The 5,673-nt window shown below is 58.8% G+C and overlaps 1 protein-coding gene across 1 annotated transcript; it reads right to left on the bottom strand.

Annotated features, from left to right (window-relative positions):
• Positions 1-218: 218 nt before the first annotated feature.
• Positions 219-5,601, bottom strand: TAGLN (transgelin). The gene is made up of 5 exons (XM_043480910.1): positions 5,445-5,601; positions 1,815-2,006; positions 1,523-1,700; positions 1,145-1,247; positions 219-797 (listed from the first exon to the last, which is right to left on the bottom strand). The coding sequence occupies exons 2-5, from the start codon at positions 1,992-1,994 to the stop codon at positions 653-655; spliced, it is 606 nt and encodes a 201-aa protein (XP_043336845.1). The 5' UTR covers positions 1,995-2,006; positions 5,445-5,601; the 3' UTR covers positions 219-652.
• Positions 5,602-5,673: the final 72 nt, after the last annotated feature.

Raw genomic sequence — 5,673 nt, 5'->3', positions numbered from 1 at the left:
CCCTCTGCCCACTCCTTTCGGCCACCTCCCCAAAGCTAACACAAGTCGCCACGCTGCCCCTTTCCCTTCAGAACTGTCATCCATGCCCCTCATTTCACCCCCTGAAATCATGGAACACGAGGAACACGAGAACCCGAGCTGCCTGCCTGTTCCCCGCTCAGACTTCCTGGAACCAGGACTGAAGCGACTAGGGCAAATCAGACTCTGGCAGCCAGGCCTGAGAAAAAAATTTATGTATATTTTTTTTCTTTTTGAATTTCAACCCCCCAAATATTCCAGCAAAAAAAAAAGGGGGGAGGTTGGGCTGGGTCTCCTTCTATGAGCATCTGCTTCCAAGGAGGACAGTGGACTTGCCCACACCCAGGCTACCGCCAGCCCACGTCTCCCCTGCTCAGCCCAGGATGGGGACACGGCAGAGCTGGTGGGGCAACTGGGAGGCGGGCCGGGGGAGCAGTGCTTTGGGGTCAGGAGTTGGGCTGAGGCTGAGGGGTGGGGGCGAGCTGCCCAAGTGCAGTCACCTTTGCTCAGTGACAGAGCCTCGAAGCTTGGCCGGGGCTGAAGGAACTACACAGCTGTGTGTGAGGCGGGCGAGGCAGGATGCTGTGGCCAGCGAGCTGGGCAAAGGCGGGGCTGGACGCCAGCCCTCGCCCTCTTAACTGATGATCTGCCGGGGCCGCCCGTAGCCCGTCATGCCAGCCTGCGAGGCCCCTCTGTTGCTGCCCATCTGTAGGCCGATGACATGCTTGCCCTCCTGCAGCTGGCTCTCCGTGAATTCCCTCTTATGCTCCTGGGCTTTCCTAGGAGAGGAGGAACCAGGACAAAGACTTGCCGGGACTGTGTGTTTTCCACCTGCCTTTGGTTTCCTCTGTTAACTTCCTAGCCCGATGCCATCCCCTCCTGTGTTTCACTGCTCTCATTTCCTTATTGTAGCTGCCCCGCAGCACAGGCTGGAAAGACTGGCTCAGATAGGAGGGTAGAAAGGGAGGAGCCAAGATGTACCACGGACCCACTTACCCCCACCCTAGACCTTCAACTGTGTACCTTTCTTGGCTTTCTGCTTCCTGTAATCGCTGCACTAACCAGCCAGCCCACCTCCTGTAGAGACCCAAGCTTAGGGTGCAGGGAACCCCTGGTGGCCACATACTTCATGAACCAGTTGGGATCTCCACGGTAGTGTCCATCATTCTTGGTCACCGCCAAGCTGCCCAGGGCCATCAAGGTCCTCTGCACCGCCGCCAGGTCTTTGCCTGTGAGTAGGAGGAGGGGAGGGGGGACAGCCTTTAGGACTGTGTAAACAGAACCCAAGGCAGAGCCAGCCTGTGCCCCCCAGAGAGATGGCCAGCCAGGGGCAAAGGTGGTCCTGAAATTGAAGGGGGCGCAGAGATCCCACCGTGGGTGTGGGATTCTCCTGGTGTGTGCCACTCCTGCGGTGCAGACCCGTCATCGTGGCAGGTTTGATCATCCCTCATCCCTGCTTCCGCTTCCTGTCCACCTGCCTCGTCCACCCCTCTCCTCTCTCTACCTTCAAAGAGGTCAACGGTCTGGAACATGTCAGTCTTGGTGACGCCATAATCCTCAGCGGCCTTCAGGAACTGAGCCACCTGCTCCATCTGCTTGAAGACCATGGAGGGCGGGTTCTCGGGCACCTTCACTGGCTTGGAGCCATCAGGATACAGGCTGTTGACCAGCTTGCTCAGAATCTGCCAGACGAAGAAGGCAGCTGAGCACTCAGCTGGGGGTGGGGGTGGGGGGCCCTGCCCCCTGACGCTGGCACAATGGCACGACCCCTGGCCCCTGGCCCAGGTGTCACTCACCACGCCGTTCTTCAGCCAGACCTGGAAGCCCAGGCGCCCACGGTCGGGGCGCCCCACATCGGGGCCGCACTGCACTACGATCCACTCCACCAGCCGCTCCTCCAGCTCCTCGTCATACTTCTTCTCGATTTTCGACTGCACTTCCCGGCTCATGCCATAGGAAGGACCCTTGTTGGCCATGTTGGCGGGGAGCTAAAGCAACACAGGCAGAAGAGGGAGGGGGTCAGGGAGTCAGAACGGCTCTGCTGTCACCGGCGCCTGGCAGCTCTTGTCTTCCAGCTCTGAGGGTCGGGGGAGTGGGGAGACCACCCTAGCTCTTTCTCTGCCTCCCCTTGCTTCCTGGTTTTGTCTCCACGGCACTCACCTGGGCTAGCTCATACCCTCAGTCCAGGAAGCCTCTCTGAACTTGGAGACTAGATCTTTGGCAGTCTAGAGCAGGAGTTAGAAAACTATTTTGGTAAATAACCAGATAGTCATTTTACTGACAGTCATATTTTAGGCTTTGCAGGCCATAAAGTCCTGCCATTGTAGCATCGAAGCAGCTTTGGGCAATATGTAAACAAGTGAGCATGGGTGGGTTCAAATAAAACTTTATTTACACAAACAGATGACAGGCTGCATTTATGGGTTTGACAATCCCTGGTCTACAGCACCCTTTCTTTGCTAAGATTGGTGACAGAGGCACTGGAGAGGTCTTTTGGAAGAGACCACGTTGACCCTCAAAATGAAGCCAACAGATGTCTTTGTCCAGTGAGGTGTGAGGTGGTTTGGTGCCTCTGCCTGAAGCTATGGGGGTCCCTCCAACTCTCAGTTCTCCCAGAAGCAGGAACCCCAAAACTCCAGCTCTTTGCCAGCTCAGCTCAGCCTCCAGCCGACAGCTACAGAGGCTGAAGCTTCCCCACCCCTGGTAAGGGCTAGGAAGCCAGCAAAGCCCCGGAGCTTCTGGCCAAGAAGTTGCATTTCCCCAGGGGAGCCAGATGCGTGGGGGCCGCCAGCTGGTACCCCCACCACCCTGCCTGGTGACCGCAGGCTCTCACCACTGTGGAAGCTTGCGTAACCACAAAGCCAGAGTTCTCCGGGGACGTGAGCCCAGCATCTGCCAAGCAGAGCAGGGAAGCCCTCCCCAACCTGTGACCCTAGGGCCCGGGGCTGGCCACACTCAGGAGCGCCCACAAGTGGCAGGGAGCAGGGCCAAGCAGGGAGGCTGCTGGGCAGGCTTGGGTGTGGCCGGTCAGGAGGCACCTGAGCTGGCCTCAGGTACCACGTGGCGCCAGAACTCACCAGAAGAGTCCTTTGAAAGAGGAATCAAATGAGGCCAGCCCATCCCCTGGCCTCCGAGAGGTCAGAGGTTGGGAGGGAGAGAAAGGTCTGAGGATGGAGGCGGTCAGTACCGTGTGCTCCCAACTCCCTCTCCTGTCAGAGCTGAGCCCTTCTTCCTCCCCACTCCCATAGGAGGCAGTGGACATCACTTCACAGGGGCCCAGGTAAGTTGCCAAAACCCACTTGCCCGGCCCTTCCTTCTCCATGGCTGACGGCTTTCTTGAGCTCTCATGCCCCGTCTGTGCAGGGAGGATAATGTATCTACCCCAGAGAACTGAGAACTTTCCAGGAGGCCCTGTCTGTGACGACCCAACACATGGCCTGTCCCTCAGCGGAGCTCCTCAAAACGTTAGTCTTTTGCCCCCAGAGCCGGTCTCCTGATAGTGACCCAAGAAAGCCAGCCCCTGACCAAGTGGTAAAAACAGAATTTCTCCTGCTCCAGCCTCCACCCCTCTTCATAATCATATTCCCTGAGAGGATTGCAAAGTTTGAGAGAAGAAAACAAGAGAAAGGCTCCTTTAAATTCCAGCCACTTGGCCCCTCACTTCTCCCAGAGTCTGCTTCCTTATTTGTAAAGTGCGGGCTGGACCACCTCCGAGGATGTGGTTCTCAGAGCATCCCAGCCAGCAATGCCAAAGAACCCAAAGGCCAAGTCCCTCCCTTCCCCACCCCGCTGTGTCTCATCCCTGCTTCCCAAGGACTCCTGGGCAAAGAACTGGGGTCAAGACACACCCGCAGCTGGGGCCAGGGGATTTCAGCCCCTATCCTTCATCCAGGCCTCCCACCCTCCCTCCTTCTCTCAGCTTTCCCCGCACCATCCCAGGCAGGCAGGAGGCACCCCCACGGTCCAGGCCCCACCCCCCACCTCCCAAGTCCTGCCTTTCCCTCCCCTCTTCCCCCCTTTCTGCCCCTCCCCACCCCCCAGACTTCACACTGGGCCCAGGAGGAACAGGGGCCAAGTGCATCTCCCACCCCCAGCTTCCAGACTCTGGAGATTCGGGACAGTCTAGGTGGCAAGGTCACAGGGACAAGAACACAAACTTGCAGCCCCGAGATCTAGAGACAACATTCGGATTTTGATCAGAACCAGGGAGGGGGATGAAAGATACCCCACCCCCACCCTCCTCCCTCCTGGTGGAGAGTCTGAAAGTGGAGGGTTCCAAGAAGAATCCTGCCAGGCCTCTGACAAAAACCTCTCCAGGCCCACCTTGGAGCTTCTGGGGAGGGGAGGGGTGAGAAGAGAGAGCGGCCCCCCCAGGGTCTTCCTAGGCAAAGGCTCCTAGCACAGAATGGACAGGGAGCCTGGGGCTCTGCCTCGACCCCCACCCCGGCCCTGTGGCTCCATCAGCCTATCCTTCCCGGAGAAAAAAAACAAGCCCAGCTGCCAAGAGGCGGGGGCAGCTCCTCCCAGCAGGAACCCGGAAAACCAGGGTTCTCTGCAGGACAGCTGTGCCCCTCAGTCTTCAGATAAAACAAAACACAGTACCCAGGACAAGCCCAGGAGCGGTGGCTTGACTAAATTCTGGGGTCAGGGGAGACCTGTCCTACCCACCTACCCTTTGAAAAACCACTAAAGGAAACGCCAGACCTCAGGGGAAGGCCCTGCCTGGCCCTGTCTGCATCGCCCAGGCCATCACACCAAGGCTCTTGGCAGGCCACCCCACCCTCTGCTGGTGGGTGACCTCCCCCCCCAGGGCATGGAGGCAGCTTCGTGCCTGGAGAGGCGGGTCTCTTACTGTCCCCGCATCCTGCCACCCAGCCAGTTCCAGAAGACAAGAGCTTTGTGGTCCTTCCCACTTCCTCAGTGGCTACCCAGGGCCTCTCCTAGGCTGCTCCTGGGGACCCCAACAGAGGGACACTTCACTCCAGCCCTGGTGTACCACACACCCCCTCACCTCCTCCGACATCCTCCTGGCCTGGCTGGATAGCAGACAAGCCTTGAGTCTAAACCGACTCCACCTTTGAGCCCATCACACCACACATAAGATGACTATGGCTGAAAATGGGGTACCTCCCTGACCCCAGTTTCCCAGGTTTCCACCATCAACCCTTCTGCACCAGCCAAGTCTCCCTGGGTATCTCAACTGGGTTCAAGGCTGCCCAGGCTAAGAGGTACTGGACTCTAGTAACCCCCTCTCACCCAGCAAGCTAGGACCACCTCTACAGCTGGAGGTGGGGAGTGCACACTCAAGAGGGTGGGCTTCCCCCAGCCTGGGAGCCTGAGAGTCCTGCCTGCGATACACCCACTGCGACCGCCAACTGCCGAGCCCCAGCTCAACTCCCCTCCAGTCCCGAGACAAATGCACTTACAGGGGTTCCTCGGGGCTCTCGGGAAGGCGTGAGCTCTGTCTGGACTTGGACAGACAGGATGGGGCGCTGGCTGGGTGAGGGGTTTAAAGGGCTGCCACGGCGGTGATGTCAGCCTCCCCCCCGCTGACTCGCCCCGACCCGCTCCCGGCCAGAGGAAACTGGCTCCTTCCCCACCCCCGGCTCCCCCAGTGACTCCACACAGGCTCCATATTTGGGGAAAGACACCAAG

The sequence above is a fragment of the Cervus canadensis genome, chromosome 11, assembly GCF_019320065.1.
Source record: "Cervus canadensis isolate Bull #8, Minnesota chromosome 11, ASM1932006v1, whole genome shotgun sequence".
Classification (NCBI taxonomy): Eukaryota; Metazoa; Chordata; class Mammalia; order Artiodactyla; family Cervidae; genus Cervus; species Cervus canadensis.
The sequence above is the reverse complement of the archived record's forward strand: the minus strand, read 5'-3'. Positions and strand labels throughout refer to the sequence as shown.

What these genes read in the sequence shown, in the direction of transcription:
- TAGLN (XM_043480910.1), bottom strand. Translation starts at nt 1,994, where the DNA reads ATGGCCAACAAGGGTCCTTCCTATGGCATGAGCCGGGAAGTGCAGTCG. An exon ending in TCTGGCTGAAGAACGGCGTG is followed by an intron (nt 1,701 to 1,814) that starts GTGAGTGACACC and finishes TTCGTCTGGCAG; the next exon opens with ATTCTGAGCAAGCTGGTCAA. An exon ending in GACCGTTGACCTCTTTGAAG is followed by an intron (nt 1,248 to 1,522) that starts GTAGAGAGAGGA and finishes TCCTACTCACAG; the next exon opens with GCAAAGACCTGGCGGCGGTG.